General features: G+C 47.4%; 2 protein-coding genes and 1 long non-coding RNA gene across 5 annotated transcripts; 2 read left to right on the forward strand and 1 right to left on the reverse strand.

Moving 5' to 3' along the window:
* Positions 1–921: 921 nt before the first annotated feature.
* nap1l4a (nucleosome assembly protein 1-like 4a) lies at positions 922–9187 on the forward strand. 3 transcript variants are annotated; one of them, XM_057052279.1, is made up of 15 exons: positions 1821–1939; positions 2770–2805; positions 2970–3042; positions 3137–3281; positions 3834–3920; positions 4165–4299; positions 4368–4439; positions 4520–4659; positions 4746–4891; positions 6644–6663; positions 6745–6864; positions 6947–6982; positions 7085–7138; positions 7435–7469; positions 7749–9187. In XM_057052279.1, exons 2-14 carry the CDS (start codon positions 2790–2792, stop codon positions 7438–7440), a joined length of 1050 nt encoding a protein of 349 aa, XP_056908259.1. In that variant the 5' UTR covers positions 1821–1939; positions 2770–2789; the 3' UTR covers positions 7441–7469; positions 7749–9187. The 3 variants fall into 3 exon arrangements, with proteins under 3 accessions (XP_056908258.1, XP_056908259.1, XP_056908257.1); XM_057052278.1 differs by lacking the exons at positions 1821–1939; positions 7435–7469 and adding an exon at positions 922–944; XM_057052277.1 differs by lacking the exon at positions 7435–7469.
* Positions 9188–10580: 1393 nt separating this feature from the next.
* Positions 10581–11652, reverse strand: LOC130536379 (uncharacterized). Its single transcript, XR_008953339.1, has 2 exons — positions 11156–11652; positions 10581–10988 (listed from the first exon to the last, which is right to left on the reverse strand). It is a non-coding gene; the product is annotated as an uncharacterized LOC130536379 (long non-coding RNA).
* Positions 11653–13987: 2335 nt separating this feature from the next.
* Positions 13988–14981, forward strand: phlda2 (pleckstrin homology-like domain, family A, member 2). Its single transcript, XM_057052811.1, has 2 exons — positions 13988–14566; positions 14680–14981. Exon 1 carries the CDS (start codon positions 14110–14112, stop codon positions 14524–14526), a length of 417 nt encoding a protein of 138 aa, XP_056908791.1. The 5' UTR covers positions 13988–14109; the 3' UTR covers positions 14527–14566; positions 14680–14981.
* The last annotated feature ends 4622 nt before the right edge of the window (positions 14982–19603 follow it).

Here is a 19603-nt window from a genome sequence, read left to right on the forward strand (position 1 = left end):
CCGGAGGCGACAGGAGCGCGCGAGAGATCACAGGAGCGCCGACCTTTACAGCTGCGTTCTGTTGAATGTGTGGGGGACAGGTGAGATGTCCCGCGGTGCATTTATTTGTTTCAAGTTCTCATTCAAAGAATGACTCTCAGTCTGACTCCTGGACACAAAGAGAGGCTCAGATGAGTTAGTTAAAGGCTGAGAAAGCTTAAAAGGAAAGTTGGACGGGTTAGCAGATGCCACTGAGGAGGTGCTGGGACAGACCTGTCCAGGGTGCATTACCGACTCTCTCCACTGGGGCAGTGACCTCTGTGACCCCAGAACAACGACTGGTTTATCCACATATTAGTCATTTCTTTTCCTTCATTTTACATTTTTACACGAATCTACATTTCTCAGTGTATACATTTTTATTTAAAATAAACATTTAGGCGCAAGTGACTTCAAATCAGCCAGATCGATTTCAGGCAGCGCAGATTAACATCAGGCTGGTGACGTCAGCGACACAGGCGAAGGCAGCAACAGTCGGCCTGAAACAGAAACCCCCCAATGTTGATGGCTCAGAGTTTAGACTGAAACGCTCTTGTCATTCTACTAAACTTTAATTATTAGGTTCCCTCCTTCAGTCTAACAATACTGGGGACATGAAGTGGTGGGAGCCTCTTATTCAGTTCCCCTGTAAGTCTCACCAATGGTTGCCAGTCAGTCAGTACGACTCTTGTGACGCGTCTCTCCGTCTTTGCATTGAGTACATGACAAAGAAGGGGAGGAGCACATGATACAGGCTGCAGAGCGTGGTGAATGATGGGGGGATGCCAGGTTGTGCTAGCTGCAAAAAAAGGCAGGTAGGAACGTCTGTCAGACTGTCAGCGGTCAAACACAGACTCGAGCAGAGCTGCAGGTGCTGCTATTGTCTTTTACCAGGAGCAATTCAGCAGCGTTCCGCCAAAAATGATGTGAGTCCTGCAAAAGAAATGTTTCCAATGCTTCGTTTGATCGCACAGAATCCTTTGCTGATCCCATTTGGATCTTTCTGTAAGAACTGAACCTGCTGGCAAATGTCAGGCTGCGACAGGCCCGTAGCCTGGTGACCACAATTGTACCCTCAGGGCCTGTGGCGCTGTCACTTCCGCTAAAATGTGTACATTACACAGTGGTGGATAACAAACAGAAAGATGGGTAGATTTCAGTGGTTTTAGGTCTTACAGCTAATGGGTTGTTGCTATAAAAAGCACCGAGCTACATTTTACTGACATTATTTACGCATCAGCTTGATGTTCTTTTTGCTCCACAAGGCTTTGCTGTTTTACTGTAGTCAAACAAAAGCACGATTGAGCTGTTTGTAATGATAACTTGTAATAGTTGACCACAGTGGCAGATTTATTACAGTGATGCTGCCTCTTTTCACCATTAATGTGTTGTTTATTCAACATAGAGGGGAAAATCACTTCTTTTACTCTCTTACACATGTTATCATTGCATTACAATATGAGTTATCATATTGTTTTGCATGTTTTAAAAGCCACATTTCACCCCTGTAATCAGCTTAAATGTTTTAAGCAACAAATAAACGTTGTCGCTTATTACACACCGACGCCCTCTGGTGGCGCAAACGTGACTTGCGATCTGCGGCAAACTCAAGGGTTAATGTAAATCATTAAGATAATACATACATTATCCATAAATAATTGACTGTTATATTATTATGTTTTAGTATAATGGTAAATTATTATGTTTTAATTTAAACCATTGTCTATAAATAAATTACGCAGAACCAGAGCGAGGTCCTCCAGGCTGTAAATAGTACTGAGATTTCGGATACCCTTGAAGGCATCATCGCACAGCTGGCCAATCAGAGGCCGGCATGTGAACCATGTGTGCCGATCGCGCGTGAGGGTCGAAGCGAAAACGCGTGAGCGAGGCGACTAGCTAGATTTCCGCACGGACGGAGGTAAGGTTGTTAAAACATGTGAGCGCGTTTTGTCATTTTGCTTAAATGAAAGCTAATGATACGGGTGGAAAGTCTGAATAGTAAAATCTACTAAAAACACTGTTATAGCGAAAACTAATATAATATAGCTTGCATTAGCTACAAAGTAGCGTGTATTAGCGTCGATGCGGCTAGCGGTGCACCAGTAGCATAGCTGGCCCATTCTTGGCGAATCTTATTGATAAAGACAAATTCCAACGCCTTTGCCCAAGCTTGACTCTGTCATCCAGTTTTTTGATATTATCGACGAGACTAGCTCAATGTAATTCTAAAATTTCCATTTAATTACTAGCTAATGTATTGTTCGTTGGCACGTTGGCTCGTAGTATTGGCTGGCTAGTTAGCCCCGGCTAGCTGCTGTCACCGCCCATACTAGTTTTTAGTCCAGGTAGGCTTCTTGTCAAAACGACGTTTGCATGCAGATTTATTAATTGTCGTTTTATCACTGCCTCTCTGTAACTGTCACATACAGCGACTCCAGTTTACCCTCTTTGAAAATGGGAGGATGCAATCAGTGGATGTCATAATGTAGCTTAGCCGCCGTTAGCTAGTGCGTCATCGGCCTGCGCTTGCTCAATAGCTAAATTGATGTGGATCAATTAGCCCAGCCAGGTCAACTGTCTTCAATTATGGGACTCACGCTTGTTCGTGTGGTTTTTTTTGTTTTTTTTTAAATCTTTCTAAGCTATACATTCTTGATATTTTACATCAGTTGTATATACCCCCCAGTCTGTTATGAATTTGAGCGCATTTAAATGAATAACTGAATCTTGATGTCTGTATTTTAACAGTAGGAAACTGTCAGCTGGCAATGGAGGCGAGTAAAGGTAAGACCAAATGCATGTTTTATATGTGTGTTTGTGTGTTTATTCTATGTGTTTGTCGACAAGCTCAAAGTAGATACTCGGGCTGAAAAAGTTCAGTCTAAAAGGAACATTTGGAATGGAACGAGGCTGAGCACAGCCGCTAACACCCTTTACTGTCTCGGCAGCTAAAGGGGAACACGGGGGGCAAAATCCTGGTGGACAAACAGACATTCCTGTCAGATATCACATTTTGGAAAGGTGAGCTCAACCTCTTGTTATATTGCATCTGTGTTATTTGCTGTTTGCCCTTCGTCCGCAGCATTTAAACCCAACTCCGTTTTGCCTCTCAAAGCATGATACCCAAAGTAGTGAAGCGGCGAGTCCACGCCCTGAAACGGCTGCAGGTGCAGTGTGCCAACATCGAGGCGAAATTCTACGAAGAGGTCCATGAACTGGAGAGGAAATATGCTGCCCTCTATCACCCACTCTTTGAGAAGGTAGTTTCTAAGCGTTCGTCCACCTAATCTGTTATTAACACGTGCCACTTTTTAGCCAAGATAAGGCTGATTTTAGCATTTTCAGTGTTTCATGTTGCTCTTAACTTTCTGCTCGGCTGGCACTAAAGTTTGCACAGGTCTTATCTTGTTTAACAGGTCAGTCTGTAACAACGGGCTGTAACGTCGTGTTTCTAAATTAACACCCCTCTCTGTCCTCTGCACTAAGATGATTTAAATCTCTGTCTGATCTCAAGTCTGAGGGATTATATCTCTGGTGCTAAAATGAAAACTGCATCCACGAGTAGTCAACTGTTCCATTGTCAGTCGAGGCTATTTCCAGATCTAGTGACAAGTGTTGAGCTTGGTGGTCTCGCTGAAGGCAGCTGTGATCCCACCGCACCTGTCTGTGTGGGAGAGACCCTGGTGTGGGTTTCACTGCCGTTATTTCCATTTAGCGCCGGAAAAGCCACATTTAAGTGTGCGTTTCTCACATGTCTGTTCCCTAATGCTGGGGAAATTCATGGAAATTCCATGGTTTTTTGCATGTTGCAGAGACGAGACATCGTGACGGGGATGGTAGAACCCACAGATGAGGAGTGCGAGTGGACCAGTGACAGGGAAGAGGAGGATGCGCTCGCTGTAAGTGCCGGTTGATGCTTCCCTTCAACACTTTGAAGTGACGACCTGAGAAAATGGCTCATAAATCAAGACAGGCGTGTCAGAGAGTTATTCTGGAAGAACCGGAACTGTTACGGGACTCACCTGGTGGAACTAACCGCCTCATGTTGGTGTGAGCTTGTAAAAGGAGGTTTGAGACTCCAAACCCTTCAAGGACAATGCGTGATCCCTGTTTGTCCCATGTGTTCTGTTGCCGCCATTTTAGGAGGAAGTAAAGGAAAAAGCTTCCATTGAGGACACAAAGAAAGAAGAAGCCAAACCAGAGGAAGAACCAAAAGGCATCCCAGAGTTTTGGCTGACTATATTCAAGAGAGTGGACATGCTGAGTGACATGCTGCAGGTACGCCACAGATCTGACCTGGTGGCACCAACTAATGGTGACGTGACTGACTGAGCGTGTCCTTTTAGGAGCACGATGAGCCCATCTTAAAGCATCTCAAAGACATACAAGTGAAGTTTTCTGAGCCCGGTCAGCCAATGGTGGGTATCGCTGCAGCAGCGGCTTTATGTTCCAGTTGTAGTGAAACGCGAGCGCAGTAACGGTTCTGTGTGTTTTGCAGAGCTTCACGTTAGAGTTCCACTTCGAGCCCAACGGCTACTTCAACAACGCCGTCCTCACCAAGGTGTACAAGATGAAATCAGAGCCTGATGCATCGGAACCCTTTTCATTTGAGGGCCCGGAGATCATCGACTGTGAAGGGTGAGTCTGGAGCCGGTTCGCTGAAGTTGAGCACGCAAACATTCTGTTCTCTGAACATCCGCCCCCCCCCCCCCCATCCCCCCCAGCTGTCAGATCGACTGGCACAAGGGCAAAGACGTAACGGTGAAAACCATTAAGAAGAAGCAGAAGCATAAAGGCCGCGGCACCGTGCGCACCGTCACCAAACAGGTGCCCAACGACTCCTTCTTCAACTTCTTCACCCCTATTAAAGGTAAAGTAACCTCACGTAGGACACACACACACACACACACCTGTTGCCACACACACACCAGTTGCCACACACACCTGTTGCCACACACACACCTGTTGCCACACACACACACCAGTTGCCACACACACCTGTTGCCACACACACACACACACCAGTTGCCACACACACACACCTGTTGCCACACACACACACCTGTTGCCACACACACACACCTGTTGCTACACACACACCTGTTGCTACACACACACCTGTTGCTACACACACACCTGTTGCTACACACACACACACACACCTGCTGCTACACACACACACTCACCTGCTGCTACACACACACACTCACCTGCTGCTACACACACTCACTCACCTGCTGCTACACACACTCACTCACCTGCTGCTACACACACTCACTCACCTGCAGCTACACACTCACCTGCAGCTACACACTCACCTGCAGCTACACACACACACACACTCACTCACCTGCTGCGACACACACTCACTCACCTGCTGCGACACACACTCACTCACCTGCTGCGACACACACTCACTCACTGCAGCTACACACACTCACTCACCTGCAGCTACACACTCACACACTCACTCACCTGCAGCTACACACTCACACACTCACTCACCTGCAGCTACACACTCACACACTCACTCACCTGCAGCTACACACTCACACACTCACTCACCTGCAGCTACACACTCACACACTCACTCACCTGCAGCTACACACTCACACACTCACTCGCCTGCAGCTACACACTCACACACTCACCTGCAGCTACACGCACTCACTCGCCTGCAGCTACGCACTCACACACTCACTCGCCTGCAGCTACACACTCACGCACTCACTCGCCTGCAGCTACACACACTCGCCTGCAGCTACACACACTCACCTGCAGCTACACACTCACCTGCAGCTACACACTCACCTGCAGCTACACACTCACCTGCAGCTACACACTCACCTGCAGCTACACACTCACCTGCTGCTACACACACTCACCTGCAGCTACACACTCACCTGCTGGACGGTTCAGGTGTATAAAACAAGCGCCCGTGATCAGTCGCTGCACTGAGCCAGAGTCGCCACCAGGCGGCGCCCGGTCGTCACCTTCACCCGACAGTCTGCTAGCGTCTGATGAAATGGGGCATTAGGCCGGGGTAACTGCCTGGGAGGGTGCGGTCAGTCTAGAACGCCGTCACTGCTCCCTCAAGTCAAACATGTTGACATGACTCACTCGTGCGTGAGGAGTCGGGACCGTCAACGCCGTCGGCGGCCTACCTGTCAGACATGCCCAGACCCATTCTGACACAAACCAGTTGACCTGGTCGGTCATTGGCTGCGGCGCGGTTTGTGTAACTGCTTCCGTCATCGCCTCTGCAAATAATTGGCGGATATAAATAGCTTTTCTTTAAAAGTGTCCACCTTTTGTGCACCGCGAGTCAGTCGTTACTGCGCACACATCAATGTGACAACTGACTGATTGTGCGGCTCTCTATTGATTTGTTTAGTGGGATATGAATGAAAAGGAGGAAATTGTGTCGTCATTTTGTTGTATTATAGTATTTTTTAGGTATCCGTATCGGCATGTTTAATACAATTCCATCATAGGTTTAATTGAATTTACCTTTAGTGGCATTTATGATGCTAAATATCTTAACTCTTGTAGATATAACATGAATGATCTGGTGTTTTTAAATGGGATTGTATTTTAAGAGGTTTATTTTCTTTCCTCACAGTTTCACCCGATGGAGAAATGGTAGGTGCAGCCTAATTATCCGTTTATCTCCGGGCTTTTGGCGGCGAACCTGCGTTTAAACTGTGTCTCCGTCCTCAATAGGATGAAGATTATGAGTTCACCCTCGCCACAGATTTTGAGATCGGTCACTTCTTCCGTGAGAGAATAATCCCCAGAGCAGTGCTGTATTTTACTGGAGAGGCCCTGGAGGACGACGAGAGCGTGAGTCCAATTTACCCGTTTAGTTGTTTATTATCCCCAGACTGAATCTGTTAAACAAATCTGTCTCTTTGGTTTTGGGTAGTTTGATGAGGAGGAGCTGGAGGAGGGAGATGAAGAGGTGAGTATCGCCCCCTGTTGGTTTGGATCAGAACAGCGGGGCCCAGGAAGGGCCCCCCAACACACACACACACACACATCACATCTTTGCTTGTCTTCTCAGGAGCAGGATGAGGGGGATGACGATGATGAAGATGAGGGAGACTTTGACACTAACGTTAGTATTGGTGGTTTTCTATTTATTTTCATTTCTGCTTTTGTCTATTTTAGCATTTTGTAAACAAACTGATGTTGAGTTACATGACTCAGTTAGTTCATAATGCAGTGATTTTAAAAACAAAGGATGGGGTGTAAAGGTGAACCCAGCTCACCGGCCGTACCAGTCAGCACGCTGGGCGCTGACCAGTACGCTACCAGTGGGTTAGTGGTTCCCCTGTGGGAGCTGTCGCTACTGAACGTGCCGGCTAAACTTGTCTGTTGTCTCTTTCTCCCCTGGATTCTCCTCCCCTCCAGGCGTAATCAATCATTCTCATCCCATACATTTCTAGGTAAGGGAGAGAAAAGGATGCATCCTGTTTAGATTCCTCTTTCCTTCCTCTGCTCTTTCACTGCATCCTCCTTCCTCCCTGTGCTCTAGTAGCCGTTTCGGACCCCCGCTCACATCGTGGGTCTCACCCCGCTGTCCTTTCTCTCTGCTGTGTTTCTAACTTTCTTTCCATTTGTGTAACAAACTTTCTGGGATCTGGGTCTCGTGTCTTTATCTCCTCTTGTGGTTGTCTGGTGCCTTTTGGTCGTTTTCAACCTGTTTTCTCTTTTTCCTAACACAGAAAGAACAACCCCAGCCTGCTGAATGCAAACAACAGTAACCAGGGCAACCAGGAGGCAACCTGCCTTCCTTCCATCCACCCAGATCGAAGCCCTCGACCTCCTGCAGGTTCTGGCCTTTTATAAACTTTGATCAGAATGCAATAGAACAAAGTTTTTACGATGTGCATGACTTCTCTTCTTCTTCTTGCACCAGTCCCACCCCTCTGTTTGTTTTTTGCTAGTTTGTTTTTTTTGTTGTCTGTTTGGCCTCATTTGAATTCAAAGCAGGATGTGACAGAAATGGAAAGACCACAGGGTCATTTAGCGACTCGTCTCTCTGACAGCTGCGGTGCAGAGGTGGGGGGGCGCTTAGAACTCCCACCTCTTCATGAACATCATTTACTCAGGGTTTTTGATGCCAACTGTTAAGTTCTCCAGGTCCCAGTTTGACTCCACCTTTGACCGGGGCGGCGGCAGTGCTTCTCTTCTGTTTGTCTTTTTAAGAGCCATAAAAAGTTTCACCATTTTGATCTTTATGTTCTTGGGGAATATTTATTCTTACATCATGCAGCTGTAATTAGTGGTGCATTTTGGGGACTCGACAGCCGCAGTAACGGGCTCCTTCTCGTGGCCCAGACAGCCAGGAAAATACTGCCAAGCTGCATGACATCATCATTATTTTCAATAGTATTACTACATGTCAAAGTTGTGTTCTACTGTACTCCTGCCCCGGGTAACGAGCATTTACGCCGAGCACTTGGATACGCGGCGCTGAGTTGTGAGCAGCACGAACGCTGCTCTCCCCGTGTGTAACAACCCCCCAGTTGAAATTGGTAATTCAGTTTGAGGAAAGAGAATCTTTACATGCATCAAGCTGGGTTCAGTTACATCCTTCACAAGTTCATCTAAGCTAAGAGATGCGACCTCATGACCCTTAGATTATGTTTTATAAGCTTTTGTTTGTTTCCTTTTAATGTCGTTTCCACTCGGGTGTGGGGGGGGGGGGGTGAGGATGTTCCGGGTGCTTGGATCCAGGATCAGTCGGTTGCCAACAAGCCACAATGACAAGAACAAACAGTTTTCCTCTCAATTTGTTTTGCCAATTTGTCAACAGTGTAACTAAATCTGCATTTAAAGGTTGTTTATGAACTTATTGTATAAATCTTTCTGTTGTCCAATTATTCAGTAGAATGTCTGTGGAGAAAATACATGAGGTTGCCAATGTCTTTTATAAAGTGCACACGGCGTGTGGCCGACCACGATGACCCCGCCCCTTTTTTCAAGGGAAGGATTGTAGATCTCTCCAGAGCCACGGTGGACGCCTCAGATTGATCCCATCGGACCGTGTGCTAGCAATGGCCTTAAATGGTTCTTATTCACAATTTGTTACTTGCTCAATATTTCTTTTCAATTTGTACAAAGTTAGTTAAAATATTCTATTAAAGTTGTGCAACATGGACACTTTTTTCCCGGCTCCTCTTTTCATCGAGTTGTTAGATTAGAGGGAGCGTTTCGTCTGGGATGGCGCCGAGGCCGTCAGTCAAACCTCCCCAGAGACCAGGAGGCCTTCTGATCAGATGCCTGGGGAGGGACGCTGCTGCCGTATCCTAGCAACTAGATTATATTTCTGTCCAGCCCCATGCAGGAGCGGGACTGTTCCCACTGTTATCTCCAGGAGAGCCGAGCTGGGATGTGGGAACGTTTGGATCAGCCCAGACCTTCAGTTTTGACTTGTTTTGAGAGTGGCGGGGGTGGAAAGCAGGTCTTATCTTCAGTGCTCTGAGCATCCTGAGCTCATAGGTGCACCCATGTTGACGATGTGCAGGACACAGCAACCTTCACACATCATTCCAGCTGACGTGTTGAAGAAAAGGTGCACTTTTCCCAGCGCGGCGCCCCGGCTGCAGCTGTGACCTCTGCCTACTTTCCTTCTGGCAGAGCCTCGGCGCGCGCGTGCCCGTGCGCGTCCCGTCGTCAATGAGCGCGCCTGTGTGGGGTCTCTGTGTCGTCCTCTGGCAGAGGGACGTGAGGTGAGTCAGTTCCAGAGAAGGACGGGAATGAAGCGACGCTTTATGCACCACTGAATGAGCTGATCGGGCAGCCTGATAAAGCGAACACAATCCTGCGTTTCTGGTGCATTCTTGAGGTCGAATGAGGCTTCCTGGCTCATGGCGCTGACATTTGGTACCCATATCCAGTCAACATCCCAAGTTTTTCATGATATTAATCTGTTTTTATTTATCACCATGGCGGGGTCACAATGCAGTCTAGCATGCATGTCCAAGAGACAAGAAATGACATCTTCAGCAGATAAAAACATAAGGGATTGATCGGACTTCAGTGTCTTTGGCAAGTTATTAAAGAAGAAAATAGTACACATCTTTCTACAAAGTTTGGCATGTTTGATGAAGTTGCAAGTTTGAAATTTCAGTAAGTTGCTTTCTAAACAGCATTAGTTGGATACAACTCCACGGCATCCTCTTATTAGCGGCCATGAGTGAGCTAATGCTAATGCTAGCAGAGGCTCAAGGAAAAAGATATCCACTTCTAGTTATAAATCAGTCTTAAAGAAACTCACACTCTTACTATTTCAGTTTTTAACATGTCACACCTGAAGATTTGGACCTTATTGGAGGCCACGTTTTGTGCTAAATAAGACCATTCTCTCGTTTTATTTTCTGACAAATGTGCATTGAACACAACAAGAAACAACACAACAGCTAAAAGTGCTTCAGAAGAGGTTTGAATTTTTGGACTTATCAGCAGTGAGACGGCTGATTCCAGGTGAAAGGTTTTATGGAAGCCGCAGTCAAAGGTCATTGAATGAGTGATCAAAGAGGCAGAGGAGAAGATTCATGCCTCACTTGTATTTACTGAGATGAATACACACACTAGGATTGCCCTGCAGGTCAGCCCACACACACACACACACATGCAGAGATGTGAGTGACAAACATTTGTCTCGGCTGACTCTTAAGTTGAAGTAAGTTTTAACAACCGGCCGCGTGTTGCTCCTTTAGAGGCTTTGATGATCAACAATGATCACCATTCAGTAGAGCTAATCGGACTGGATTTACCGCCTTATCGCCGGATCTTTCTCTGGCTGGTATGTGTGGGAAAGAAGGCCTCACACCCAGCCCTGTGTGGCAGCTCTGTCCGGATTTATGAATGAATCAGAGAGGGCGCGGCGTGTTTGATTGGAATCCTGCTGCTTCCTGACTTGCGGCTTCATCCATCCACCAGGGCCGGGCTGCACCAACCTGTGGAGGGTTACATAAAAGTGAGCGGCGCCAGAAAAAGCGAGGCCTTCAGCCTGATTGCACCTTAAACCACCTTCAAGGGCAGAGTTTTCATCCATTCATCTCGCAACAGATCAGTGTGTCGCCGTGGAAAAAGCAGAGGTCGGAAGAGCTTCCGATCTGCATACCTGGCATTCCTTAGACGGACGTGTTGGCAAAAATCCGGGCCCGGATGCAGCGAGGAACTCGCCAGGTCACATGTTCCAACCACCGCTGGCTTCATGTCTTCTATTACAGGAGAGAATAAAAATGTGTCCCCAGATACAGATACAAGTTAAAACCTGTATCACATGTCTACATTTCACACTAAATATTATAAAAAAAAGATGAAAAAACCCTGGTTTTTGTTTCCTTTCAACCTCTAAATCTAAAAACGAAAAGTCTCCCGCTGATGATTTAATAAAACCCTGGCGTAAAAAAAAACGATGTTTTTATAGACCGAGGACACCAGATGTTTTCCTTTTATTCCTCAGCTTTAAGCGTAAGAACAGTAAAGCACAGACGGATGAGAGGACGGACAGACGGACGGAACAGCTTACGGCCTCGTGTGTGGAACAGCAGCCATGTCTGTTCCATTGTTCGCCAACAGTTCCTCCTCTATCACTGCGCTGCCCTCACCAGCCATTTGTTCTTTTTCCCACGCTGCTGAATGTCAGCATGGTTTTACACACGCACACACACGCGCACACACACACACACATACACATACAGAGCTTATCAGAACAATGCCTCAAATAGTTCCGGAGTCTCATCACAAGGGCATGTCACCAAGAGCTGAGGACCGTTTGTGTGTGTGTGTGTGTGTGTGTGTGTGTTTGTGTGTGTCCAGTGTTGTTGTGTGACACTCGTAAACGTGTCAGCGTGCAGCTGTTACCTGCAGCCTCTGCTGCTGTCAGCGGCTGATCTCAGCTCATCCACGCTGATCTCTGCTGGTCGACTATGTTTAGTTCGTTGTCTGAGAAACCTTTCGGGGGTTAACGCGGCACAAAAGGCCCAACGGCGTGGTTATTTTTATTGTCCCGTTGTCGTTCGGGCTTGTTTGTTTATGACGACTCCAACCCTGCATAAAATCTGTCCATTTTTAATAAAACTGTATTCGAGCTCTCGGTTTTACTGACATAAGGGGTCGGGGCTGCAGCTCTCTGGAGGAGTTCTTGGTTCCGCAGATTAAAATCAGACTCCAACCTTAAAGTATTTGTATTTGTATCATCACGTTATGAGACCAGGAGTTTGAAATCATCCATCAGATCCTAAAAATAACCTTCCTCCTGTTAGCATGCATGTAGCAACACGACTCGCCACCTTTCTGGTCCGTCCGCCTGCTCTCTGGCCCCACCCGTCTCCTCCAGGTGACTGTGCGGAGGAATACACGTTCCTCTGTTCTTGGGTTGGGTTTTCGGGGCCCTGACCTCCCTAGACGAGGCACTTCCTGCCTGCGCCTGTTGTGTTTTGTCTGCGAGGGGACGTGGAGTCCTGCGGGGTGGCAGCCGCCCCCGATGTTGACGACTGTTCTTGTTTGATCAGCTGCCGGCTGAGGGTTCTGTGACCAGGGAAGTTCTCCGAGATAAAACGTGGGTCGGCTTTGTTTCCTGGAATCGCCGGAGCTCTTGGAACCACCGATCTCTGCTGTGTTAAACATTTAAACTCCTGCTGCTTAAAGGCCGTCAGACTCGGGGTGGGGGGGGGGGGGGGGGGACTCCTTAAACACGGGCACTCACGTCTTCACCCACACGCACCTCAGACCCTGAAGAGATCATCAAAGTCCTCCTGGTGCTGAGTCACCGCCCCGACATGTCTGCCGTCCTCACCGCAACGCTCCTTTAAATATCAAACCTTGATTTGCACAGGCACATCACAAGACACCCACGGGTGTTCCGTCACGGACAGATGAAAGCAAAATCAAAGCCTGGACGCTAAATCAAGGGTTGGTGAGATGTGGGTTGGATGGAGGGACTTGTGGATTACTTTACCTCGAGGGTTCCTGCTATTTGATCTCATCGTCCTTTTAGAATCTCCATGGTGATGAGGTTGATCTTATCAGGGGACGTCTGCACCTTCGCGGTTCATAGGCACCGCTGGGCCACGACAACAGGACCCATGTGGGCCCTCTGATTGATATCAGCTCAGTGAGCAACGTCTGCCGGCCCACCAGCGTGACCCCGAGCCGCCCTCCCTCACTGATTCTGCATGTATGGTCCATGTTCCTGGTCCATTTCGCTTTCTGTCCTCTCCCCTGGTCTAGCTCCTCTTCTCCTGTCCTCCATCAGCAGGAGGGCCCCGGTCCTATTCAAGCTTGCTCCCTGTTAAAGGGAGCTTTTCCTTGACTTTAGCTCTGATGGTAATGTACAGTTATGGTCAGTAATCAGAGCGGAAGCCTTAGAATATAATCAGAAAAAATAGAATGGAAGCGCGTCTGTACACAACAGACGCACTTCCATTCTATTTTTTTCTGCGCGTATTTTTTCTATTTTTTTCTGTGTGTGCTTCCTTGGTCGGACAGAAATAGCAGTTTGTATAAAACAGCATCCAGATCAAACAGGTTTAGTCTGAGGAACCGAAGAGCCGCCTGGCAATGAGTTACAGTGGAAAAACTCTGGATGATAAACTTCACAGTTTGAAATTAAACTGATTCCAGAACACCCCCGAACCCGGAGGAGGTTTAACGCCTGCGCCGGGCCCACACATCCGGCGGTTCCGACCGCATGAATACAGATCGGTTAGTGCAGAGTGGGCAAATATTTGGAGTGATCTCAGCGGCGGGATGTGGATAATTAACATGTTGGCGGTGTAATTGGGTCCACGTTAGGACTTCCTCTGTCTCCCCCCGCCGTGCGCCACCGCTTCCGCCCACACAGCCTTGAATTACTCCACCGGCAACTGTTGATGCATTCCCAAATCATCTGACGTCAGTGGGAAGGGCCCTCCGAGCGCCCTATAAAAGGCTCTCCACTACCTTGGTTCATTCATAACGCAACTCTGGATTACTAAAGCCTGTGTGGAGAAGCTTCCTCCCCCTCCTCCGGCTCACTGAGCAAAGCGGCAGACAAAGCAGGAGTTCCACAAAACCTGCCCGCCCTAAAGAATGAAAATGTCAGCGGACGAGACCCGTCAGGTCCTTAAGGAGGGAGAGCTGGAGAAGAGGAGCGACAACCTGCTCCAGTTCTGGAAGAGGAAGACGTGCGTCCTGACCACGGACAGCCTCAACATTTACGCCGACACGCAGAAGCGCACCAAGGGCAAAGAGCTGAAGCTGCAGTCCATCAAGAAAGTGGACTGCGTGGAGCGCACCGGCAAGTTCGTCTACTTCACCATCGTGACAACAGACAACAAAGAGATCGATTTCCGGTGCCCCGGAGAGGAGAAGTGCTGGAACGCGGTGATCACAATGGCTCTGATTGAGTATCAGAACAAAAAGGCCATCCAGGACTTTAAAACGCGACAGGACGGCGAGAGCGCGTCTCCCGGACAGCAGGAGCGGCGCATGGCGAGGGCGCCCTGAGCCGCCCGCGGGGACCCCGGCTTAGACCGCTCCAAATATGGTGAGGGACGCACCGTCGCTAGTACCCGCCGTAATATCACAAAAACTCCCAAGTATGACGCTGAAGTGTGCCAGGACGCAGCGGAATCTAAGTGTTCTCCTCTGATTTCCCAGTAGCGACAATGCGGACCAGAGAATGAAACACAACGCGGACCAAAAAGGAAGACGAGGTCATCCGGTCCAGAGATGAAGGATTGTCCGGGACTGTTTTCGGTGAGGGCCGATGGACGGAGCTCATCAGCAGCTCCGCACACGCGGATTCCACCTTATTTCAAGGAGAAATGACTCCTCAAGATCAAGATTTAATTTATTTGTTTCCAGAATACGGTGTTACTGGCAAACGTGTTTAAATTATTTTGTATTTCATGCGTGAGCGTGTATTTATTGTAATAAATGTTGCTACATTTTGACATAAACTCCAGATGTCCTCCTCTCTTGACTTTGGTGCGTTCAGGTGCAACATGTTGGGGTCATTTCCTCTGAGGAATACCACACATTCATGAGGGGAAAGGGAGTGGTGGACAGGAAAGTCCCATCTGACGGCAGGTGGAATGTGACAGCGAAGGTTTCAGGCCTGACTCATAGCTGATAAGCACATTAATTCCAGAGTTCAGGGCACTAAAATGACTAAAAAACCCCGAAACACACCTTAGCTGGGAGTGGCAGGCTGTGTGCCACTAAAGAGAAGGCTGGATTAGAGTTTAATCTCAAAAGTTATAAAAAAAGACATTACAGCCTCCTTAAACTCCTGTCCTTTAGTCATAAACACACAAGTGACTTTATTCATAAAACACAGCAGGTGTTTCAAAGTAGCGGCAGATATCAGTGCTGTATTTTCTGATTCATAAGGATCTACAGCAAACGCAACACCCTGGATTTATATTTTTTGTGTAACTATATATTTAAATATGTTATTACAATGTAGTACAAGGACGTGAGAGCGGTTGGATATTAGACAAATTGCCAAATTGTCAAAACACACACGTGTATTTAATCATCACAGTATTCCCCATAACATTCTTTATGTTATTTGTATGAAACAAAACTATGGAAACCTTAAATTGAGTTGATGTTGTTTATTCACACAGCTGGAAGTAAATTTAACATTTGTTGACTGAGTAAATTCCTGCTGCTCTGGATTTTATGGAGTGGAAGTGTGTTGCGGGCACAAACATCCAAAGGTCAGAGGTGACAGAAGGCTCTTCCCCTCCACGCACACATTCAGGCCGGTCTGTGTGCGCAGCTTTGAAGTAGGATCACGTTAAAATGAACTCTTCAAAGGGTTCCGCTGATCCGGGCAGTATGGCCGCCGTGGACACGCCCCCTCGCTAAAAATACCGCTTTGCAAATTGGCACCGTTTTAATCTTGCCGATATGTGCACACCTTTGGGGCCCTGGACTGTGAGCCGCACCGGGGAGGTGGGAGGGGGGGGTGGGGGGCACTAGTTTAGAAGTCTTTGATGCAAAACCGTGCTTTGTTGTCCTTAACACCATCTGAAAAGGCATGACTGGCGACGCCGTCCAGCCATCATGTAGCTGTGAAGCGTCCTCACACACACACTCATTCTCAGTCAGAAGGGCAGGATGTGAGGACAGGATGTGAGGACGTCAGGTGTTCAAACAGGACACGTGTTGCTATCAGGACAAGGTGCGGCGAGGTGAAGGTCTGAGCCCGAGGAAACGCCTCCCCGTCCCATTTCTCGATCTGGAGATACCTCAGCGCACTCCCACGCAAATTCCTCCTCCAAGGTCTCAGCAGTACTAACAGGATGTCCAGATATTCCGTGTTGGACAGGACAGATTTAAAATCCATTATGACTGCTGACTGTGATCCAGGTGTGCATCTACACTGAGAGCTCAGGAAGAGCGACACCACATTAGTGGCTTCATCGCTCTGGTAAACAGGTCAAACGTAAGCTAGAATAATGTTGTCACACTCAGGCGCCAGCTCTGACATAAACACAGAGTTTAAACCCATGACGTCATCTCTTATCGATAGCGTAACTTACGGATCCACTCAGGTGGTGACTAACCAGCGCTGAGTGATTTCCTGTAAACCACTGAAATGGGAACCTGGTCACATGTCAGGCCGTGACGTCACTCCCTCACACTCATCGTCAGGTCGCCTCTGACGCCAGCAGGACACTTGGGCTTTGTGTAAACAACAAAAACCTCCTAAATCCCAAACAGTGAAAAGGGGCCGAGCCTGACGCAAGGCCTCCAAAGGCTGAGACAAAGTCTAAGATGCACGTCAGGGGTTATTGTTGATGGTCACAGGCGGGTTAGCGGAGCTGCCAATAACTTTGTTATTCTTCTCTTTTTCTTTCCAAAGAATGAGATTATCTCACAGAGGAGCTGTTCAGGCTCCTCTGAGTGACGCATGGCCCAGGTGAATGAAAGCATACCTGGGAACACACCTTGCGCCACTCCGTGGATGCGGTTTTCTATGACGGAGTTAGGTCCACCAGAAGGAAAGAAAGAAAATCTGGACCAGCGTCCAACTCTGGTCAGCATTCCTCCATCACAGTAAAGGTCGTCTCATTCCCAGATCTGAAATTTCCCAAAAATAAACACACACACACACACACACACACACACACACACACACACACACACACCACACACACACACACACACACACACACACACACACATATTTTTGTGGGGACTTTTCATAGACATAATTCATTCCTAGCACCTTCCCCTAACCATCCTAACTAAGCTCGAACCCTAACCTGATGTGGTGACCAGCCAAAAAATTGTTTGCCAAAAATGTCCTCACTTTGCCAGTATAATGAGAATATTTGTGCTCACTATGTAGCAAATGTGAGGACACCACACGCACACACACACACACATACACACACACACAGAGCTTATCAGAACAATGCCTCAAATAGAAACAAAGTGCTCATTCTCCTAATAACCTGTATCCATGACAACAGTGTTTATTCATGATCGCTTCACAGCGAGAGGAAAAACTTCACGTACTAGAACAATTTTTACATCCTGTTATCTCGAAGGACTGTTCAGAGAAGATCAAAGGAAGCTCCTCGAATCGCAGACCACAGGCCCGTGCTGGGCCTCTCTTTGTTTCACCCTTTTCCCAAACAGAATCTTACAAATGCACCACACAGCGCATGTAAAACACACGTGTGTGTGCTGATATTCCCCACCACCTACACATGCCGTATATATACACGGGAGATGTCGACAGGGCCGGCGCTGCGGAGCGCGGATCATGTTGCCCGAGGAGCAGCTGCCCGGAGAGAAGTCTCGGACTGAGAGAGGAGACGCTGTCAGGAATGTCTACAAGGCAGAGAGGGGGGGCGGCCGGCCGGGGACCCAATAAATAACAATGCAAAAACACAATGGTTGCTAATCATCATGTCTTTGGTTAGCTCGAGACGCTAAAGCGACGTTACGGTCAAATCCGATCGCCATGCGATTTCTGGATCTTTCAGCTGGTGCATACGTGCCTGTTAATCTGATTCATTTTGCTCTCTTACATCTGCACATGGGTAAAAAAAGGGATCATAGAAAAAGGAAGTGACGTAGCCAATGAAAACTTAGTCCGATTATTACAATCTGGTAATCTGATTACTACCAGTAATTGGTTTTAATGTTCTTGTGATAGCAAAAGTGTAATTAAAGTATAAAAAGTCTTCAAGAGTCCTAAAAAAGGGGACTGGATTATAGGTCAATGGTCAAGACCACAGATTTTGATTTTAACACACATTCATACGATAACCGTGTGTGTGTGTGTGTGTGTGTGTGTGTGTGTGGTGTGTGTGGTGTGTGTGTGTGTGTGTGTGTGTGTGTGTGTGAAGCATCAGCCAGAGCCAGAAAAGTGCCGCAGATGTGGATGTGTGTGAAAACGCAGCAGCTGGGGTTCTGGAGTCTGATCAGCGCTCCTGAGGGGGGGTTCGGTTACCAGCACCTGCCTGAGTGGGTGTGTGAAGAGGTGGCCCAGAACCAATTGCAAAAACATTTTATTCCCAGTCTGGAATTCAAGTGAAAAGAACATGACACAGTTTGTGTGTAGAACATCTCAGCAGACAAACGTTGGTCTGCAGGAGGCCTTCAGGGAAATTCCCCACAATCATAGATGCCTTTTAAAATAATCATTAAAATGAACTGTAACTAAAATACCAGCAATCAGCAGCCAATTGTACCTTTAATGATGATTATTTTAATATAACCTGACAAAGAAAGTAAACACTGGTTTACTGGTTTGATGAAATGAACTGCGGAAGAAAAGAGGTTAAACTGGCTGGTTATACTGGAACAAAGGTGCTAAATGGACAATGTGAACTGGAGGAGGTCCGGTAGCGCTGGTTATAGCGGGAAAAAGAAGAAATGGATCGGACATAAAAGAGACCAAACGTAAATAAACTCATTATAGTGGGGAAGGGAGGAGAAAGAAATTAGAAAGATTATCGAAAATATAATTAGCAAATTATAATTAAAGTATAATTATCACGTGAACTCTTCACTTGTATTAGAACATTTGTCTCCAGCCGGATTAAAATTCACGCAGCAGCAGCAGCTTGGAGCAGACGAGGAGAGGCTAAAATAAGTGTTGGACCGGTTCCTGGTCAATGATCACACCACCGCTGCAGCTGATGAGAAATCACACCAGTTACACTCCATTACATCAGACAGCCGGCGCAGCAAATAAGGCGGCAACACTCGGCCTGATTGGAAACTGAAGTGGGAATGAACGACTGTAATAACCTGTAACGAGGACCCCGGGTCAGGAGGCCGGTGGTGAGAGGAAATGAGCTCAGCGTGGATATTACACAAGCTGAAAGGGGATGAGGAATAAAGATAAATGAGGCCATTAAGGAAAGGCTGAGAGAATTCCAGAGTGGAGATTATTATGAGAAGACTGAGGAACAAAGGGAGGCAGAAATTCCCCTCTGTCACTCCAAAACCAACAGAAAGTCAATCAGGGCCTAATCATCGGCGCCCCGGAGCTGCTGCACCCTGAACAAACACTCCAGATCATCTCTGCTTTTAGGAAACAGGGCCGACA

The sequence above is a fragment of the Takifugu flavidus genome, chromosome 13 (genome assembly GCF_003711565.1).
Source record: "Takifugu flavidus isolate HTHZ2018 chromosome 13, ASM371156v2, whole genome shotgun sequence".
In the NCBI taxonomy this organism is placed as follows: Eukaryota; Metazoa; Chordata; class Actinopteri; order Tetraodontiformes; family Tetraodontidae; genus Takifugu; species Takifugu flavidus.